The sequence below is a fragment of the Neopelma chrysocephalum genome, unplaced genomic scaffold, assembly GCF_003984885.1.
Source record: "Neopelma chrysocephalum unplaced genomic scaffold, ASM398488v2 Primary Assembly neopelma1_155, whole genome shotgun sequence".
Taxonomy (NCBI): domain Eukaryota; kingdom Metazoa; phylum Chordata; class Aves; order Passeriformes; family Pipridae; genus Neopelma; species Neopelma chrysocephalum.
In genome coordinates this window covers 222,427-242,457 of record NW_020897817.1, presented here as the reverse complement: position 1 = coordinate 242,457, position 20,031 = coordinate 222,427, and the positions used below count along the sequence as shown (strand labels likewise).

The following is a 20,031-nucleotide window of genomic DNA, read 5'->3' as shown; positions in this document are numbered from 1 at the left end:
AGCGCGGCAGTAGCGCTCCTCGCCGTCTGCTGATGAATGGGGGCAGCTGGAGAGCAATTGGGGCTGCTGGTGGGGAACCGGGGCAGTTGGAGGGGCACTGGGGCTGCTGGAGGGCACTGGGGCAGCTGGTGGGCCACTGATGTGGCAGAGACTCATGCACAGGGCAGTACTGGTGGGTGTTTACAGGCACACGGGGCTGTTCCTTTTGGGTTACTGGCAAAGAATTTAAAAAATTAGAAGTAACAACATTGGTGTTTTTATGTGCGTGTAAAGAATTGCATGGACAGTGCGGTAACAAATCAAATTTAGGGAAATTCTATGTCTAAAGCCTAAGCCTATGTTTGTGTTACTGCCAGATTTTAATAGCAGTCTGAAAGCTCCTCACCTAGGGGAAATGAACAAAGCTGCACTGAAATGGTGTTAATTGATACCAGAGCCTGGGCCGGGGCCAAGCTCAGCACCTTGGGAAATCCTTCCCCCAAACACAGCCCTGGCCCATCCTTCCTAAACACTTATTAGCAGCAGAGCATTCCTGGCCAGTGCAACATCCTTCTGGTGCTGCTAATGCTCCTCTAAACCCAGAACAATAACAGAGCTGCTGGGGTTTTGTTCTTTTAATGATTTTCAGCGTTTTGCTGTGAGGTGCAGAGTCCCTGCTGTGCAAGGGAGCCCTGATGAGTCAGGCCTGGGAGATGTTTTGTAAGATGGAGTCTGGAATTTGGAGGCTGTTTGGCTTAAGCCTACAAGTTCTGGTTTTTCTCTTAATAGAATTATCTGTGCCTTGGGCATTGAAAAAGTACACACTGATGTGGGCATAAAAATCAATTCCAAATTGTAGATAATTGTCTAAGCTATCAGACTCGAGGCTCATGTAGGAGAGTTTTCCCAGGACAAGTGTGTTTTCTATTAGAGTCGATATCAATCTGTCAGAAGATCCTTTTGATTTTCAAAATTTTAGACTAAATAGTTGAGTAATACTTGCTCTGCTCTCCCCCACTCTTTCTTCCTTTCCCTTAAGAAAACTCCTTCTTTATTGTTAGCAAGAGATCTTGGGGTGCAGCCAGAAAGTCCCTGTCTCTTTCTGTGAGAGGACAAACCCAGCCAGCTTTGGGCAGGAGGTTGTGGTGTGGAGAACTTGTCTTGGGGATGGCTCAGAGCTGGGTGCTGAATTCCCAGGCTGGAAGCTTTGGCAGTGAGGGCTCAGCCCCTGTCCCTGGCTGTGCCCACAGCGTGTCCCTGTTGGAGTGGGCTATGGGTGGGATTTTCTGTCCTAAGAAAAGATCCTACTGATCACGTGTGGGATCTGCATTCAGACTGGCACAACTCATCCCTTCTGCTGCACTCTCCTTGTTCTCACGTGTTCCCTGACCCAAATTCCCTCACTGGGGCCAGCAGTTGGTGTTTAACTCGCAGCATCCCTGCGGCTGTTTGTTGTGTATCTGATAACGCAGGGTCGGATATTGTTCCTCCAAACTCATCTTTTGTTACTCTATGACTCACAGCTTTTCCTTTGCTGTTGATGCATCCCTCCCCTTTGGATCTTTAACTTTTTCTTGTCCTGTGTCCATTGGGTGCAGCGGGACCCGCCGGGACAGCGGGGTTGGAGCTCGGTGTCCATGGGCTCTGCCACACAGCCTCAGCTCCTTGGCACCACTGCCCTGACCGGGGCTGAAATGAAACCATTTCGGGTTTTATGTGGCCTCATCCTTGTCAAATCCCAGAGAATGGGGTTACATGATGCCATTGGAATGACTCATTCCCATAATTACATATGTTCCGAGGGGTTATTCCCATTGTATTATTAAAAACTAGTGATGTTGGATTTTTGGCAGGGGCTGTCTTCCTTGTGTGATCTACACATTTTGTCAATTAAATGAAGGAAAAGTAGATTTCCAAGAGTTCAGAACAAGACTGGACTTGCACTCAGAGCCCTTTTTCAGTGTGGTATCAAGCTCCTGTTTTATTTAACAGGATAAAGCAGCATCAGCCACCTCTATTGCAGCGATTCCCTGCAGAGCACAGGGACTCAAGTGGCCTTGGTAGCTCGTCTTCAAAATCACAACCAGAAGGCACCATAGGTGGTTTATCAGCACAGCAGCTTTCCCAGCTCAGTTCCTGAGGAATAGTTTTCCAGGGATACAGCTGACAGGAGCAAGAGGCTCCCTGGCAAAAGGCTCCAGGTTTGATGGCTCCTGAACGGGAAAACCAAAGTGATCCCAGACTGTTCCCAAAATGGGGACTGGAAGCAACGGGAAGTCGGGAGGGAGGAGAAAACCCAAGTCAAGAAAAAAGGCCCAGAGGTGTAAGAGGGCTCTGAGAGCCCAGGCTGAGCTGTGCCCAGTGGGGTTGAGCCCTCGGGGGGCTCAGAGCAGTGCCCGTTCTGCAGAGCCCTCGGCTCCACTCTGGGATCAGGGACCTGGAGTTCACCAGCGCTCTGAGGGCTAAAGCAGTGACATGGAAATGTTTTCCTGTGGTGTCTGATTTTAACAGGGATGTAAAGTAACTTCCCTGTCTGGCTGGGCTCCCGTGGGGCACAAGAGGGGCCATGGCCTTGAGCAGCCCTGTCAGTGCCTCTAACCCAGCACTTCCCCTCGGGGTGTAAATAACAACACAACCTACCTGGCTGCCTCTTTTTTTTCTTACTAAGATCCTGCTGCTCTTCAAAACTCATGGAGATTCCAGCAAGAGGCTCCGTCTAAACTCTGGTTTGGCATTCAGCTGGGTGTGATGTATTATTGTGTACATAAAGCTGATCAGGGTGATTTATTTATGGTGACTGGTTAAATACACTGGTATTTCTGTAATTTTAATAGAGATTTTTTAAAGCATGGTGCCTAACATCTCTCTCTCACTCTCTCTGTGAAGGCTATTGACTTAATAAAATCTGTAAATATATATCTGAGCTATCCCTTTTAGTGTTCTCAGAAAATGTAATCCAAACAATAGTGTTGGAGATAACCTGTTTCACTATTCTACTCTGTTTCCTTTAATCAAAGGTAAGATTTCTTCTGAGTGAGAAACCATTTTAACATAAACATGGGCTAAGCAGTATATACATTGCCCCTACCTCTCTGGGGCAGAAAGCCAGTGAATTACTGCATGAGGAGTGTGTGCACACAGTTCATTGACTGCGTCTGACAAAAAATACAGGTTTATATTACCCAGAGAGGGTAAGAACAGCATAGAACCAACCTGTGTTTGGTGACATTCATCTGCTTTAGCTTCTACATCTCAGCAAATGAGAGAGAAATGGAACCGTTTCAAAGCCCCGACTGGAAGCTGTTCATCATTCCTGGCCCTTTGTCCCCCATGGCAGGGGATGGGTTGCCCAAAAGCTGAGGGAACTGCCTGGAAACTGTCCTGCGGATTCTGAGTGGAATTCTGTCCAGTGAATAACACCAGGTTGTTCAGCAGGGAAAATAACGATGTTTTCTGTGCAGCAGAGTTCCTGACAAAGGATCTGTCTGTCTGTTTGTCCATCCTGCAGCTGCTTCTCCAGCTCAGCATCGAGCTGGTCAGAGCACAGGGTGGGAACACGCCCAGGAGTCAGAGCAGTGATGTTCCCATCAATGATCTGTGTCCATTCCTTTGGCTCCTGGATGCAGACAGGCTCTCAGGAGAGGCTTGCTCTGTCTGTGGACATTTTTGGTTATTTGGGATTTGACTCCAGTTTTGGTGAATAAACAAATTAAGCTGCTTCAGCAAACCCATTTATTGATTTATTTGTTTAAACATGTGTATTTTACAGTGATGCCATGGAGAGAACACCACAACAGGGTGATTTGGTGGGCGGAAAGAGAACGTTCATGTGCGTGTGAGTTGAGGTGACATCACCTTGCTAAGGACATCTCAGCTTGGACTGGGGAGCTCAGCATGCAGTTCATGTTGGTCAAAGGCATAATGTTCCTAAATTCATAACTAAACCTGCTCTCTGGGAGTGGGAATAAGCACAGTTCTTGAGCTGATTCAAAAAATTAAAAAAAATTGATTTATTTCTTATATTTTTTTCTCCTAATTGTTCTAAACCAATTTAATTTTAAAATTACCATACTGAAAAATCTTGGATATTCTTAATATGCATATTAAACTTCCTGTTGCCTTTGTCCCTTTTTCTTCCCATTTTGCTACGAAAAAGGAAGAAAGAAGGGAAGAGGCTACAAGCAAAAGAAGTTTGACAGTTTTTCTAAAAATCTCTAGAGTTCTCTAAAATAGGTTCTGTTCGTTTATTATACGCAGTTTAGTTTTGAAATAGTTGTGCTAATAGTGCCAGGAGTTACTGCAGGGAATCGAGTCATGAAGAGAGCCTCGTGTAGAAACCCTTCCTTGGGCACTCTCTCTGTTCCCTAATCCTTGCTGAGGGCTGGGTGGGCAGCAGGAGGGAGGCACAGCGAGGGAGGGAGCTCAGCTGCACCAGCGGGGCACTGCTGGGTGCTGCTGAAAGCGGAAGGGAAAATGGTTCTGCTCACGTGCAACACCGTGGCACAAACAAAATACTTCTCTCACAGGCTAGAAAATAGAATGAGATCGGATCTTTCAGCTGGGAGGCTTTCAGGAATCGGCTGAACATGATCCATAAACAACTCAAAGCGTGACTTTTAAGAACCTCTTTCTCTCCCTGCTTGGTATGCTGGTCGTTTATCATTGTGCTGAAATGGAATCCCCTTTCAAAGATGTAACAGCTTCTTGTTTACTTAAACACAAAGTGGATGATGGGCTGAAAGGTTTTCTGCCAGCAGAGCAGTCACGGAGAGCTTGGTACAGCTCCGGAGCTGAAACAACTGTGCAGCCCCCAGGTCCTGCAGAGCCCGGCCAGCCCCGGGCGGCGGGGAAGGGACTTGGGGTGTCCTGTGCCAGAGCCGAGTCCTCAGCGGGCGCCGTGAGCTGCAGGAGAGACCCAGGGCTGCAGGTGTGGGCAGGTGACCCCTCAGAGAGGTGGGGGCTCTCCCATCACACAGCCGCTGGCTCGCTCTGCCCTCCAGAACCACAGAGCAGAGGGATGTGCGCAGTGAGTGCGGTGGAGATCGGATTCGCCACGTTTAGTTTGGGGTGAGCTTTCCCCTGCCCATCGCCCTCCCAGGGGAGCTGCAGCTCCAGCAGCATGTCCCTGATCCACCCGGGGCACATCTCTGGGAGCCAAGCATCTCCCCAGCTCCATCCCTCGGGACCAGAGGGCTTTTGCTGAACTCTGGAGGAATTAAATGTGTCTCCACACAATTCTACAGAGGAAGCACATTTTAAAATACGAGGGCAGTGAGTGACGTGGCACTTTGTGACACCACCAAAGGTAGAACTCCCCGTGCAGAGCTGACAGCATTCCCACACACCCTGCGTGGGCCTTGCTGAGTCTGTTCTGCACAGTCCTTGTCCTGGTTCCTCTGTCCAGATGTCGGCTCGTGCAGAGCAGGAGAATCCAGGGAATTCCAGCCGGTGGCATGCAGACAAGTCATTTCTACCCAACTTAAACATTTATTTCTCTTCTGCAGAACCTGAGCTGTGCCTTCCCCTCCTGCCTGCCTCCCTTCCTGCCACATGCTGGGGTGGTGTCCAGTGGCTGGACCGGATTGTCCCCAGCCCACGACAGTCCCACAGCTGTGACTGTCCCAGCGGAGTCGCAATGTTTCGGCGACCTGTGGTTCGTTGTAACCTCTCATTTTCTCAGTCTGCTGTGTGTTAACTGGATCCTTCAGGAGGGAATTCCTCGGGGCTCGGCGGGGCACAGCCGGGGTCCTGTGCAGGGCAGCTGGTTTGTGGCTGTAGTGCAGCTGGCAGCATTCTCTGGGATTTTCTTAAAGCTTTGGTGAGTTTCCCTTCCACAAGTGAGTCTCTGTCCTGTGGGACACCAGCCTCCATAGGGGCCAAGGTATGAACCACACACTCAGGAAGCTGGTTGTCATTTTTTGTTTTTTTGTTTTTTTTAATTTGAAATAATTCTTTGAAGCAGATTCAGGGCAGATACCACTGACTTCTTACCACAAACTTTTAACATGTATTCGCAATGATAAAGTCATACAGCTTAAAACACAAAATAAAGGGTATGGGGAAGAGAAAGAGGCCACTGCCACGTGTGTCTGGGTCCCGAGTCAGGGCGAGCGGCCGTGCGAGTCCAGTCTCATCCCCTGCCTCTGTGGGGCTGCACTGGGGCCGTGTGGGGCCACGCACTCAGGCTCCAGTTGAGGCCTTTGGTCATGAAATTTCACATCTGTGTCCTTTGCTGGGTCATGCTCCATCTCTCCTCCCCGCAGTGTCCCCACAGAGCCCTGGACCCATGGGCTTCCCCCTCTGTGTGCGCTTCCCCTCCTCGGCAGCTTCCCCTCCTCGGCACCGTCCTTCTGTCCTTCCCGGGCCCGGGGTGTGCAGCCTCCTGAAGTATTGTGTGTGTGGCCTCTGTTGGTCTCTGGATCAGTCTGGAGTATATGTCTGTCTGGACACGTGTAGGTGTGGTGTAGCAGTGCTCTGTTCAGTAAAGCTTTCATATACATAGCAGCAATGGAGTCTTGCCATCGGGTGACGTGCAGGGCCAGCTACTGGGCAGGGCTGGCGGGCGTCACGGGCACCGCGGCCCCTCTCTGTTTGCTCTTCCTCTTCTTCGTGCCAGACTTAGTGTCTTTGGTGTCTTTCCGATTTCTATTTCCGTTATCTTGCTTTCCTTGCTCTTCCTTTTTCTTCCTTTTCCCTGCAGTAAAGCAAACAGGCAGTGTGAGGCTCTCTGGTGGAACGAGCCATGAGGGGACGGACTGGCCGTGCCCACCTCCCCCTGCCCACCTCCCCCTGCCCCCCTGGTTAATCCCTGTGCTGCCAGTGACTGCTCAGAACCGTTTTACCTCACAGCACTCAACCCAGCTGCAATCCTTGTCCATCCTATAACAGGATAACCAAACCACAGTTCATCCTGAGGACACTCTAATTCCTGTGAAAAATAGACCTGAGCATTCTGGTGGGGAGGACAACTCCCACCGTGGCAGCACACAGGCTGCACACAGGCAGCACACAGGCAGCACACAGGATGCACACGGGCAGCACACGGGCAGCACACAGGCAGCACACAGGCAGCACACAGGCAGCACACAGTCATCACACAGGCAGCACACAGGCAGCACACAGCAGCACACAGGATGCACACGGGCAGCACACGGGCAGCACACAGCAGCACACAGGATGCACCCTCAGCTGCTCTCGGCCAGGGAAGAAGCTAAAGTAGCTGAAAGCCTGTGGGACATGCAGCAAGATGTGCTGAGCATCACCCCCCCGGAGGCTGTGCCCCTTTCCCCCTGGGGGCCATGCCTCTTCCACCCAGGGCTCTTCCCAGCTGCCATCCCATTGTGCTCCCTGCTCCATAAAGGGTCAGGGAGCTGTGCAGGGCATTTGTGACACCAGACAACCGGCTGAATATTTGTGTCTGACCAAGCAACACAGGGTGTGGGGAGGGACAGCGAGAGACCCCCCCCCGCTCACCTTCAGGGCACTGGCTCTTCTGCACAGTGCACCTCCGCACCTCCGTGGTGGGGGGACACAGGGACACGTCTCCAGAGGGAGCCTGCAGAATCCGCCGGCTTCGGTCTTCGTTGCCCTTCTTGAAGCCACAGAGCTTCCTCTTCTTGGAGCAGGGCCCCCAGGGCCCCCACTCACTCATTTCACATTGTGCTGCCAGATAACAAGAGAGCTCAGCAGTGACTCCCATTCCTGCATTGCTGCCTCAGGCCTTCCCAGAGCCCCTGCACAGCATCACATCTCTCCCCCACCTCAGGCTGGAAGGGAACGTGTGTTTCCCCAGCAGCTTCCTAAATTCCCAAGCACCCCCTTCCTTACTGCACCACAGCAGCTCTGGGTGGCACTCCACAAACCCCGGGGGCTGCTCTCCACCCAGGCTGGTTCCCAGAGGGCTCTGCCCCAGCTGGGTCTGGCTGTGCCGTCACCCCCACCCACCATTGGGCACAGCGGGCACAGGGCTGGGCCCGAGGCCACTTCCCAGGGCTGCTGAGGCCACTTACCAGGGCTGCTGCACTCCATGGTGCCGTTGGCAGCAGCGTAGCCTTCGGGGCACGTGACGTAACATCTCCCTTTGTGCAAATACAAACCTTCCTTACATTTTGTGCAAAAGTTTCGACTGAAACAGGACTCACAGTTCTCAATTTTGCATTCTGAGGAAAAAAAACACCAAAGCCATCATGTAATCTGATGTGAGCAAAAGACAGAAGAAGCTCCCCGCTGCCAACTGGGGCTCAGCCTTGGCTCCCAGGGATTTTCCAGCAGCAGGGCACATCTCTGAGATGTCTCTGAGCATCCTGCCAGGCCTGACTGTGCCGCTCAGGAGTCAGTTTTCTTTGCACCGTTCCCTGTGCAGGACAGACCTGTGCTGCAGCTCTCGTGGCCCACAGCAGCTGCTGCCAGGACAGAATCAGACAGGGTGGGAGAGTTTTGGGCTGGTATGCAGCTGATCATCAGTCAGCTGAAGGGGACAGTGCAAAGTCCTGGATCAACAACTGCAGCTCCAGGACGGGCTGCATGGAAAGGGAGTCATCTGGAAGCCTTGCCAGGAGGGAGCTGTGCATGGAGCTGCCAGAGGAGTGATGGCACGTTTCCATGTCCAGCTCTTTCTGGTGCTCTGGTTGCAGGAGGCAGCCACAGGCCAATGATCTCTCTCAGAGCTGCCTGGCTGTGGTGAGCAGGAGGGGAGGAGAAAAGGCACTTGTCTGAGCAGTACCTAAATGGCTGAAAGGATCCCCCTCCTCCCAGAGCAAAATGGTGCCAGTCTGGCACCCCAAACAGAGCTACCCAAACGTCCTGCAAGATCCCGTGCCCACAGCATGCCTATGTGGTGCTGAGTGGGGTTATTGCCAGGGCAGGGGGCTGCCCTGCTCAGCATGCTCTGCCCTTCCATACAGCCACAGCCCCTCCCTTCACATGATGCCCTGCAGAGCTCTGCCACCCACCCGTGCCCATTCCCTCCCAGCCCCACACTCACTGATGCACTTGTTCATGTCTGTATTGCGAAGGCCAAAGTATCCCAGTGGACAAGAAGGCAGGCAGATCCCGATTTGTCGGATATCGTTCCTCTCCAGAAGGATGAAGAGCTTGGGGGAGCACCTCAGGCACCCATTGAACTCAGAGCACAGGTCGCAGCCCCTGGCACAGCCCTGACTCAGCTCGGTGCTGACTGGAAGAGCAGGAGAGAGGCAGTGGTCAGTGCCAGGCTCTGCGGGCACCAGCTGCGACCCCAAACCACCAGCACCACGGGCAGGACGGGGAGGAACTGAGGCAGAGTGAGGGCTGGGGTCCTGCAGCACTGACACACTCCCAGCACCGCCCTGGCCGGGCACCACAGCCCCCTGCCCACAGGCACCAGTGCTGCTCGGGGCACAGAGTGGCCACAGGGGCAGTGGTGAGGAGCAGGATCCAGAAGCAGCCACCAGCTGTACCCAGAGCCCCAGCACTGTCTCTCTTACTGCCTCCCAACCCTGCCCATCAGTCCTGACACATGCCTGGGGCAGAAACTCACCATGGGCACGTGCCCAGGGGTCCAGCACCTCCTGCAGCCTCCCTGTGCCCAGGGGTCCAGCACCTCCTGCAGCCTCCCTGTGCCCAGGGGTCCAGCACCTCCTGCAGCCTCCCTGCTCGGAGCTGAGGACCAGTGGGGACCAGAGCTCGTGGCCGTGGAGCGAAACCGTTTGACTAATTCCACCCAAGCTGCATCCCAGGCTGGAGCTCACTCTGACCCTGCCTATGTTAAACTCTCTCTGGCAGTCGGGAGATGTCACTGCCCCCAAAATAGAGATGTGTTCTCAGCTCCTATGTTCAGTCCAAGAAAAATACTCAATCCCATGTCTTGAGAGTTTTCTGCTTTTAATTATCATGTAAAATGCTGGTTGTTTTGAAACCAATCGCATTCTTTACGGGCTAGAATGCAGGTTATTTTTATTAGTTTATTATGCAAGCCGTGTCCTTGTTTATAGAAAAGCTGTGTATTTAAAAGATGTATTCTTTTAAATACCTTGTTTACTACACTTCAAAAGCGAGCGCAGAGCAGCGCAGTGTTCACGTGCCAGGAGGAGAGGTGAGAGAACTCCCCTGTCCCCTCTCTGTGACCTGAGAGCCCAGCAGCCCCCCCGCCTGCCCCAGCCCCATTGCCTGTGGTGTGGGGGCTGCCACAGCCTGGGGAGGTGACACAGAAAGCAGGGGGGTCCCCAGCAGGGATCCCAAAGCCCCCAGCCCCCCGGCTGCCAGGACGGTTCACTGGGTCTGGATGCCCCTTGGCACTGTGTGCCCTGGCCCCTGTGTGCAGGGACCTCTTGGGGATGTGACCCCATCCCTCCTGCAGCACTGAGCTGTGGCCCCAAGCTCTGCATCCATGGCAAAGGTATAAACTGGGCCCTTGCTGGAAATTGCCCTTTATAGCATTAGCCATGATGTCAGGTTTTCCTTGTTCTCCCAGGGCTCAGCAGTCCCAGTTTTAATATCAAATCAATGTTATATAATTCAATTTAAAACAGTTTTAATGTAAAACAGTTCTAACATGAGCTTACATAAAGGAGGGCGAACGCTTGTGGCTGCTCTTGTGCCAGTTCTGCTTGGCTGCCCCGCGCGAGCCCTGGCCAGGGACCCTCTGGGCAGGGGGGATAACTGACCCCTCCGTGACCTCAGGGCTGTGGCAGGTCCAGGGGGACAGGGCACCGTGTGTGTGTGCCCAGCAGTGGGACTGGGGCAGCCCCTGGGATGGCAGACCCTGCCCGGCCGTCTGTGCTGGGAACACGTCGGCACCCGCACGACCCACCCGGCACCACGAGAGGAAGGAGAGAAGAAAAGCGTTTCATACATACTTCGTCTTTGCCTCTTGCCCTTCACCACTTTGCTGCTGCCTGTTAGATCCATCGAGCTTAGAAAAACCACCACCACAAGCAGTCCAAGCTGCATAGTAACTCTCCAGCGCTGCAGACCCTCCGTCACGGGGTGGTCGGGGGAGCCCACTCCACTGCCGGGGTCTTTGCTGCCGCTAAAACGTCTCAGGTGGGATCAGAGCTGAGAGTCTGTGCACGGAGCCTGGTCTGGGACCATATCCACAAACCACAGCAGCACCAGTGAGCTTAGGTAGCAGGTAACATGGCTCTACCTTCATCCCTGTGAGGAGCGCAGGAGCTTGGCCTCGGTCCCATTGGGGGCTTGGCAGCGGCCTTTAGCTGCTCACAGTTCCCAGGTGCACTGACAGAAACTGCAAAGAAAGAGGACAACAGGTTAACTCGACAGCCAGCACCACTCCCATGATGGCTGGGGGTGAGCACAGGGGCTGTGGGGTGAACTGGAGGTGCTGGTAGGGAGAACCGCTCCAGCCTCACCCACGGGTCCCCATTGCTAACAGTGAGCACCCATCAAAATGCTCAGTGCAGCTTTGCCATCTGCCAGTGCTGCAAACAGTTAGAGCTGGAACTTGTTTAAAACAGAGCCAGACCCCTGGGCTGCCCTCCCCGAGCTGCTGCTGCGGGTGCCAAGCACACAAGATGTTTCCCATCAAGTGGGCACCTCTGGGGCTGGTAGTGGAGCTGCAGAGAGAGCGAGCCTGCAATCCCCAGCAGGGGCAGGGGCTGTCTGGGGACTGGATCCTTCATGAGCTGCCCAAAATGCCGTGTTTCTGCTCCGAGGGAATTTCCAAACCTCCCAGCTCCCATTCCCTGGAGCACAGGGCAGGGTCAGCAGGAGCTGCCCTGCCCAGGCTCGCTGTGTCCCACGGCCCTGCTGTGAGTGCTGTGCTGCCCTTGCCAACCACGGGGAGCGTGTGGCTGGACAGGGGGACAGGGCAGCAGCACCAACAGGACAGTGTGGGCAGCAAACCAATGGCTCTGCATGAACTTCTGGAGAGCCAAGGGAAGCCCAGGCAGAGGGCAGTTGCTGGTGCCCAGGACTCCACATGCCCTGTTCTTGCCTGGGAATGCCCAAGCCCTTGCTTTGCCTGGCTGCTGGCCAGGGGTGTTTTCCATGTGGTTTTCAGGTGGTTTTCCCTGTGCCCTGTGCCTGGCGTGCAGGAAGGGTGAACTTCAGGCTGCACCAAGAGCTCTGGCACAGCCAGGCAGGGACCAGCTCCTCTCTGCAGCTGGCAGAGCAAAGCCCCGCCAACGGCAGCCATTGTGTGAGAATAAAGGCAACAACATTCGCTCTGTGAAGTCAAATGAAACAGAAAATTGTTTTAATCCCTTTATAATAACTGCGCAATCACCGATTCCCCAAATGACTGGTGGCAGTGGTGCTGGGAGGGAGCCTGGCTGCAGCCTGGGATGGACACGGGCCCTGGGCAGCCTGGCTTCTTCTCCCTGACCCACCCTGGGGTGGGGGATCGGCTAAAAGGCCCCTGGCCCAAGCAGCCCCCCCACTCCAGCCCCCCTGAGGTGGGTTATGGCTGCAGCAGAAGAACCCCTGAAAGGAGGGGGCTGCTCCAGCAGCAGGTGAGGGCTGGCAGCACCTCGAGGCAGCTGCTGCTGGGAGATGTGACCCGGGTACCACGTGCAGCACACGCTGGGCTGTGCCCGGTTCCAGCCCCTCCCGGCAGCGCTGGCTCACCTGTGCCAGGCTGGAGGCCACCGGGTGCTGGGGGGCATTGCCACTGTCCCCCCACCCCGGGGGCTCTGAACTTTTCACCGTATCCCCGTTGTGACCGCCGGGGCAGGAGCCCAGCACTCCCCATGTGCTTGTCGTTACGGCTCGCGGCTCGTCCACAGGATTTTCAAATAAATAATTAGTCACTCGTGTAAACACCAACTTGTTCTGCACTTCCAAGCCTGTTTGCTGCAAGCTGCTTTATAAACACTGTCAAGTGCTTAAGCCGAGCTGTGGGAGCATTTAGGGAGCAGAGAGCTGTGCAGACTGGGGATCCCTCCAGCCCTGCAGCCCCTCCGCACCTTGTGCAGGGACCTGGGCACGGTGCGGGGCATCCCTGCCAGGGGGGTCAGCCGGTCAGCAGAGACCCTCCGGACAGGCGGTGTGGCACGGCACGGCCATGCACGGCCCGGCCAGAGCTGGTGTGAGCGGGCACGCCAGGACAGCACGACCCAAACTCTCCCCAAAGGAGCCCCGAGCGCCAGCGGCTCCGGAGGGAGCGCGGGGCCGCCGCCCGCTCCGCCCGCCCTCGGTTCTTAATTACGGCGGCTTTGCCGGTGAAGGGCGTTCGCAGGAAGCACACGCCGTGTTTACAAAACACTCACAGTTTGGGCACGGTCCCCCAGCGCGAGGACAGCAGCAGGGATGGATGTCCGGAGAGAGCAAACACAGCCCCAAGAGCCAAGAGCCAGTGTGAAGCTTGTGCGAGCGCCACGTACCCCATCCCTGAGGAGTGCCAGGGCAGGGAAGTGCCATGGGAAACCTTGAGGCCGCAGCACAAACCAGACAAGCACAACACACTTTTTCCTCCTTATTTCCTTGCTTTCTAGCCTGAAGAGAGCCTGGGTTTGACCACGACTGCCCACTTATCACAGAAAGGCCACTGGCATCTGGGTGCTGCAGAGCCAGTGCCACAGCAGGTCACACACGACCCACAGGTTTCCAGATCTCCTCCTTGAGCACTCAGTGTCTGGGGCAAGCCCACCGGAGGGGGCTGCAGCAGAAGGGTCAGGCTGCCAGCTCTTCCCACCCTCACCTCAGGACACGAATTATGATTCTTTCTGTTATTCCATCCATCAGTCAAGCTCAGGTTGCTGCAAACAATTTCCAGTCTAAACATTAGCAGGATTTATGCCATTATCCCATCGACAGGAAGAATTTGGGGTAACCTGAATTGCTCTGAATTCGTTTATGGAGAGGCCTGGCCCCTGAGCCTGAGATGGCACTAAGCCTTGTTTGCAATTCAATCAGGATAAATTGGTCCTTGGGAGCTCCAGTACAAACCAGAAAATATAAACCATCCAGATAATTTGCCATTAGTCCTCCTACACACAAGGTGAGAAAGACCAACATTATATCCCCAGGATATTCAAGACCTAATCCACAATAACTAAATTGCTGATATATTGCCTCTTGCTGAACGTACCAGGGATCTGTAATGTAAACGGGCTCTCCAAAGGTTTACTGAGCCTGGGAGAGAAGGACCAGATGCTGGAGGCAGGACAAGCCCGATTACAGCAGCAGCAGAAACCAACCCCTGGGAACTGCCAGGTCACTGCCAACAGCCAGCTGGGCACCAGCTGTGATGGGGAGAATTTGGCCTTTCAGGTCCTAGGGCTGGAGAGGGTATTTGGTAGTCGGTGAGGAGTGCGAATATGCAGGAACAGGTTTCCTGCAGGAGAAATCACAGTTTCACGAAATCCCACTTGGGTTGGTTTGGCCCCAGCTCTGCACCTAGGACAGTTCAGCCCGAGCCCACCCAGCCCCAGGGCACAGTCCATCCTCACATGACCAGCACATTCCCCAGCCTGCCTTTGTGGAACCTTCAACAAGCCCCTCAAATACCTACGATGGCCCCCAGGAATGAGAGGCAGCAGCACTGTCCCTGTTCTGCAGGCACACGGGATGTGCCCTCAGGGCTGGTGCTCCCCAAGGCCAGCTCCTGCTGTGCCTGCACTGGTGACCCCATGGCAGAGCTCCCTGCCCGCTCCACCAGCCCTGCCACGGGAGGGAGGCAGCCAGGGCCGCAGGGAGAGGGTTTGGGCCCTCGTTCTCTTTGTGAAGGTCCCCCTCTCTCTCTGCATTCCCTGTTTTCCCGTCGGCGGGGCTGATGCTGCGGGAGCAGCGCCGTGAATCCCTCTGTGCAGGAAGGTCCCCCCGTGCTCGGCTCGGCCGTCACAGCTGCCACAGGGTGTCTCACGCACCTCCGGCAAACGTCTCTGCACATGCACGGGCAGAACCACTTTGTTCTGCTTAATCCTTGAAACAATAAAAGACGGCTGCATTAAGTCAAATTTCCGAACCAGAAGGTCTTCATTTGATATTAGATCCCAGTGCCAAGTTCTGCAAAATCCCCAACCCATAAACTTCACTGAAAAAATAAAATAATAAAGCCCGATCTGGCAGCAGAGCTCTCCACAGCATTGTTGAGGTCTGACTCCTTCCACCAGCTCCTGCACTGCATTCCCCGGGTCTGCGGGGCCGTGCTGTGACCCGCGGGTGGGGAACATGGGGAATATGGCGAGGAGAGGCTGCTGCTTGGGCTGCCCCTCTGCCCTGGCCTGGCAGTGGGAGCTGCCCCGGGGGTCAGCAGCACCCCAGTCCCCTCTCCAGTCCCCTCTCCAGCCCCCAGCTCCAGCCCTGGCCCTGCTCGGCTCTGGCTCCTCACTTGCCTCACACGGTGCCCGTCACAGGAGCTGCTCCAAGCACCCCTGTGATCCCAGTGCCACAGGCCTCCCTCCAGCAGTGCTTGTCCTGGGCGCTGTAAAACATCAGGAAATGTTTTACAGGGGGATTTCCGTGGCCCTCATGCCAGCGCCGAGGAGGCACACTCTGGAGGAGGAGGAGGAGGAGGCAGAGCCCTGGGGCGAGCTGCAGGATCCACGACTGCTGCTTCTCCACAGAACCAGAGCAGCAGCTGGAATTGCACTGGAGCTGTCCCAGCAAACACAGCTCTGTAATGCAACTGGGACGCTGCCTGGGCATCTGGCTACAGTCATGGGAAAAGCAAACCTGGGTCTGTTAGGTACAGCTCAGGTGAGTTTGAGCCTCCTACAGATCAATAACTCACCAAATGCCAACAAAAGGCATTAGAACAGCAGAACCAAAGCAAATTTCAGACCAGGAAGCTCAGAACAACACAATTTGGGGCAGCACAAACCAGGGCACTCAAAACCTCGCTCTTCCCCCAAGAGGGCTCCCCACCAACCCCAGAGGTCCATTGCTGAGCAGGAACGTGCTCAGCAGGTGCCCCGGGATGTGTGGGATGGACACACACCACATCAGGCACAGCCCTGCTCACAGAGACCCCATGGGCACGGGGAGCACGGGGGTCTGACGCAAACCTGGAAGCACAGCCAGGGTTGCTGAGGGTCACCTCAATACCCAATTCCCCTCTTATTGCGATGTAAACGCGTCCAGACAAGTGCTTAGGGCTCCTTCCACCACGGACCCTCAATGCTGGCTTTGTAAATGCAAATTTCCAGGCTGGAAGGAGCCTGGTGAGCCACAGGCCCTGTGCTGATCTGCTTCTCCAAAGCCCAAAGCCCAGGGCAAAGCCCTGAGCAGCACCTGGGGCTTTCTGCCTGACCATGTGCACAGGAACCATCTGCCAAGTGGAGCTTCCTGCAGGGATTCCTGGTGCTCTGGCTCTCCCAATGAGACGTCACTGCCTGGGAAACATGAGCCCTGCAGAGCCAGGAGCGGTGTGAACTCCAGCAGCAGAGGAAAACAAACCAGGAAAAATAACCCGCAGCCTCAGGCCTGGGCATGGGGCAGGACGGGGCACTCGGCTGGCAGGAGGGAGCAATCGGGCAGCCAGGGTGTCCTCCAGACTGGCCACTGCTGCCAGCCTGGACTGAGGACATCCAAATTCTGCCTTTTTGTTGGGCGACAGCACCCTGCACTGCTGGGATGGGGGACTGAGCTCTGCAGGCCTGGCAGCGCTCGGGGTGGTTTGCAATGAAGGGTGTCCTGCACCTCCAGAGAGGGTGCTCTGCCCCCCAGCTCCTCCCTGCTGCATCCCTCAGGGTGGTGCTGCTGCTCTCGCAGCAAGGGCCGGGGAGCTGATCCAGCTGAAATGAGCCCTTTTTCCAGGGTGGTTTCCAGGCAGCGCTGGCATTCCCAGACCTGCAGTGCTGCCACCATCCTCCCACCCAGCCTCTGCTGCCCTGGTCCCGCAGTGGGGATGAGAGGATGGAGCTCACCTGCTCCAGGGTCATGGATGGACTTCAGACAAAACGATTCCAACTGTAGAACCCTCCAGGCGGATGTTTCCCTGCAAGTCCCAGTCCCCGTGGGATCTCAGCACAGACCTGGCCACCCCAAAAAGGACTGTGAGCACTGCCACGAGTTCACAGACACGCGGGTGACAGGATTTTTTGCGTGGGTACCTGCTGACCCTGGTGCAGAGAGTGGAGGCTCCATGCCTGCCTTGTCATGCAGCATTTTATTCTGCCAGTATTACCCTGTTTTAATGCCTTTTACTGTAAGGCACCTCTTCAAACCGTAACTGAATCACCTGAACACCCTTCCTCTATCCCCAGGGCTGTTCAAAGGAGCATACACGCTCTATAAAATACTCCAGCAGCCCAAGGGTCACCCCCATGTCTCACAGCACCCCAGCTCTGTCAGTGTGGAGGTGTCACCTTGACCTGCAGCCTCACTGGGGACCCACGTCCCAGCCCAGCCACGGGAGCCCTCGCTGACCCAGCACAGGATCCAGCAGCACTTCCCAGGCACATCAGCACTGGGTGTTCACACCATGTCTAATTACTGCCATGATCCCCGTTCACCATTTCTCCACTGATCCCACATCCGAAACCCCAAGGAGCACATACTTACCCCACGCTCTCTGGGTGCCCGCCGTGCCCCCATGGGTGCCTGGCAGGAGGCTGGGTCAGGCACAGCCACAGCAGTACTGAACACAGCATCTGCTTAACTGCCCCGTCCCCCCATTTCCCTGTCCCTGGGATCAGTGGGAGGGCAGCAGGGCACGGCCACCCGCCGCACCACGGCCAGACCCCGCAGCCGGTCCAGGATCAACCACGAGCTCCAGCAAGCTGATCAATATCCAGACCAGTCCTCCGTGTCCCCTTCCCCAGGGCGGGAGGCAGCACGGTGGCGGGGGGCACAGGCAGCAGCCCCGATTCCCTGCACCCCTCGGCTGGGGGGCCGTGGATCCCCCAGATCCTGCTGTGGTTCCGCACAGCTCCCATTGTCTGAACTCATTATCCACGTCGCACAAGGCAAACCCGCCGTCGGATGCTGACACGGCTCGCGCTCCTCATTAGCAGCCCACATTGCAAAAGCTCCATCGACACAAACATGCATGGCTGAAGCCCTTACCTCCAACTTGTCACTCCCTCATCACTGCGGAAAAGACTCTACTGGGTTCTCAGATTTAAAACACTAGAAGACCAACTACAAAAATCCTCGGTTCCTCCAGAGAAAGTTTACACACACGTTTCTGCCAAAAAAAATGAAAAATATATTCATGGCGAGTTCATGAAGAAGTCTGGTGCATTTGAGTATTTTGGTCACTTGTTTTTTAAAGCAGGTTTCTACGGGGTCCCAGCTTTTGTGCGGAGAAACAAACCCTTCTGCGATGTGCAGGATCTCAGCTCGTAAAGATCGCTCAGGCTAGTTCCTACTCCATCAGCCCACGCTGCTCCCTGCGTATGCAAAGCAGAAAGTATGTGATCATATCAGAGCAATTTGCACATTAATAAATCCTGGTCTCAATCCGTAGACTCCATCCCCATCCACGGGGTAGGGGCTTTTTATTATTATTATTACCAGAGTATCCAGCTTTGTAAAGGCATCCAGTGCAAACTCCTGCATGAGGGAATTCCACCCCACTAGTACCACCTCCTAAGACAATATCCAGCCAAAATATTGTGACTGTTGCAAAACCCGGACTGGAGCTCCACAAAGGACCTTCTAGCCTCACATCCAGAGCCAACGGGGTCTCAGTAAATTACTGCAGAGTGACACACCATCGAGTTGTCTTTGTAGTCTTTTTTATTTATGACAGTTAATTCTGAGTTATTACTAACATTTTAGTGGTAAGTGGCATATGAAGTCATCAGCTGTCACAACTGCATCTGTTAATAAACATGTCAGATATTAAAAGCAGCTTATTATCCTCTGGAGGGGGGAAGGCACCAAGTCAAAGAGCTCACCGCCTGCTTGTTTTTCCATCCCTGGCTGTGCAGCAGAAGGAAATGCTCCTGCTCAGGAGAGCAGTGTGGCCGTGCTGGGGCTGCCTGGACACCTGCCCTCCAGCACACCTGAGCAGCCTGGGAGTTATGCTCCTGGTGTCAGCAGCTCCCCTTTCCTCCTCTGCCTGAACTGGGGTGGCCAGGAGGGCTATGGGACAGACTCTGCTTCTCTCAGGTGCACACGGGCTGTCAGGGCTTGGGCACCTCCCCTGAGACTCCCCGTGCCGGGTGGGATGAGCAGGGTCCTGCCCCAGAGCTCAGATGGGAACTGGTGCTCCCAGGACACGTGGGATGGAACCGTGCTGGACCTGGGCATGGAGCCGTGCTGGACCCGGTGCCCTGTACCAGCCACAGGCAGAATCAGTGTCCACCCGAGGGCCAGCGGTGCCACACAGCCAGTGGCAGTGGGTGCCAGGCTGACTGACCCTCGTCCCCGGTTCCTGCAGGGCTGATGCAGTGACCGTGGCCCTGGGGCTCTGCTGAGGGCCCTGGTGCCCCAGCAGTGGTCCCGGGGCTCAGCTGTGTGAGAAGCCGATGGCAGCCCCTCAGTGTGCCGTGCCCATGGACCCTGGGGGTCTCCTGGGGGAGACTCCCAAGGCTGGCAGGGCTCTCAGCTGGAAGCCATAGGGCATGGGCTCATTTGAAGGTCGTGACAGGCCCTACGATGGCTCCTGAATCCCTCCTGGGTCCCTCCCTGGGGCCGGGGCAGTTCCCCTTTGACATTCTGCTGCCCACGAGCCCCCACTGAAGATGGGTCCCCGAGCATCCCTGGCAGCCCCTGGCATGAGCCCTGGAGTGCTCCATGGGACTCAGCACGGACCTGACAGTCCCAAGGAAGAGGAGGGCAAGGGTGTGGGTACGAGATGTTGCATCGAGCAGCCCCCCAGCCACATGGGTTTGCAGAGCCTCCTGAATTCCTCACACACCTGCTGCCTTCCCTGCTCTGCACAGCGCTCGTGTGGGGGCAGGTGGGAACACAAACGTGCAAAATAACCCAAAACAGGTGGGAGAGAAAACTCATCCTTTCTGCAGCTTTTTCCTTTGCACTGTGTGTGTGTCAATGCACATGTACATGGAAGTTTTATTCATCCTGAATTTTCCTTGACACCTCATTAAATGTCCCTCGTTTCCCACTTGTAAATGATATCACCGAGATCCTTGTTATCTCACAGGAGTGTTGTGAATGTGTTCTGAATGTTGGCAGATGCTCAGCAGTCGCTGCCACAAGTCT

The 20,031-nt window shown here is 55.1% G+C and overlaps 1 protein-coding gene across 2 annotated transcripts; it reads right to left on the bottom strand.

Annotated features, from left to right (window-relative positions):
• Window positions 1-3,407: 3,407 nt before the first annotated feature.
• Window positions 3,408-18,435, bottom strand: RSPO1 (R-spondin 1). 2 transcript variants are annotated; one of them, XM_027701268.1, is made up of 7 exons: window positions 18,176-18,435; window positions 17,926-18,046; window positions 10,815-11,203; window positions 8,963-9,154; window positions 7,989-8,138; window positions 7,453-7,641; window positions 3,408-6,673 (listed from the first exon to the last, which is right to left on the bottom strand). In XM_027701268.1, exons 3-7 carry the CDS (start codon window positions 10,906-10,908, stop codon window positions 6,522-6,524), a joined length of 777 nt encoding a protein of 258 aa, XP_027557069.1. In that variant the 5' UTR covers window positions 10,909-11,203; window positions 17,926-18,046; window positions 18,176-18,435; the 3' UTR covers window positions 3,408-6,521. The 2 variants fall into 2 exon arrangements, with proteins under 2 accessions (XP_027557069.1, XP_027557068.1); XM_027701267.1 differs by having other exon boundaries at window positions 17,926-18,251; window positions 18,376-18,433.
• Between the last annotated feature and the right edge of the window lie 1,596 nt (window positions 18,436-20,031).